The sequence below is a fragment of the Pan paniscus genome, chromosome 6 (assembly GCF_029289425.2).
Source record: "Pan paniscus chromosome 6, NHGRI_mPanPan1-v2.0_pri, whole genome shotgun sequence".
Taxonomy (NCBI): domain Eukaryota; kingdom Metazoa; phylum Chordata; class Mammalia; order Primates; family Hominidae; genus Pan; species Pan paniscus.
In genome coordinates, this window is record NC_073255.2 from 43,514,502 (window position 1) to 43,515,671 (window position 1,170).

The window sequence follows — 1,170 nt, forward strand, 5'->3', positions numbered from 1 at the left end:
TCGGCATATTTAGATTCATCATATAAGTGAGATCATGTGGTATTTGTCTTTCTGTGCCTGGCTTATTTCACTTAACATAATGTCCTTCAAGTTCATCCATGTTGCTGTAAATGATGGGATTTCTTTCTTTTTTAAGGCTGAATTGTATTCCATTAAGTAAATATACCACATTTTCTAAATCTAAAAAAGTCGAACTCATAGAAGTAGAGATTAGAATGGTGATTACCAGGGGTTAGGGGTAGGAATTGGGGCGATGTTGGCTAAAGGATACAAAATTTCAGTTAGGAGGAATAAGTTCAAGAGAGCTGTCATACACTGTAGTGACTACAGTTAATAACAATGTATTGTATTCTTGAAAATCGCTAAGAGAATAGATTTTAAGTCCTCTCACCACAAAATAAGTATGTGAGATACTCGATTTAACCATTCCACAATGTATACGTATTTCAAAACATCACATTGTACACAATAAATATATGCAATTTATTATTAATTTTAAAAACAAATGGTTTAAAATGCTAACATTAGTCACTTCCATATGGTGAGATAATGGGCAATTTTTATTTCCTTCTTCCGCATATTTTTTATGCTTCCTAATTTTTGCCACTATCCATGAATTATGGACAGGGGACGGGGGGTTAAAATAATGTTTAGTCTTCTAGGCAGTGGATATTTAGGGCATTAAATCCAGGGCCTGACTCCACAGCTGAGATGCTACTTGTGGCGATCATCTTCTCCCAAGCTCCACATTTTAGCTTTGTACAGAGTGATGTCATTGTAGACCCTGAAGTGGTTCATCCTGTGGTCACGGCGTTCTGGGTCGACCAAGGCTTCTGAGTCCCACCCAATTTCCTGGTTTTCAGTCTGTGCCTCTGGGTACTTCTTCGTTGGCCCCTGGGCAGCATGGTGAATGAGATTCAGAAACCTGGCGTCTGCGGGTTCCTCCAGGTTATCATGCCAAGACATAGGCTTCCTCGTAATCCTGTGAACCTTGCGCAGGGGATTCACGTGGTACTGCGTGTAGAGTTTCTGGGTTCGTAACTCTTTGAGGTACAGCTCCCGCAAGATCTGGTTCTGATGGACCTCATCTGTGACCACCCTCTCTTTCGGGTGTCCCGCCATAGCCTTGGGGCTGCTCCGTGGGTCCAGGGCTCTCTCGGCGTCCTCTTA

General features: G+C 41.8%; 1 protein-coding gene across 1 annotated transcript; it reads right to left on the reverse strand.

Moving 5' to 3' along the window:
* Window positions 1-465: 465 nt before the first annotated feature.
* LOC100994803 (protein CFAP144P1) lies at window positions 466-1,170 on the reverse strand. Its single transcript, XM_055115864.2, has one exon. It carries the CDS (start codon window positions 1,120-1,122, stop codon window positions 715-717), a length of 408 nt encoding a protein of 135 aa, XP_054971839.1. The 5' UTR covers window positions 1,123-1,170; the 3' UTR covers window positions 466-714.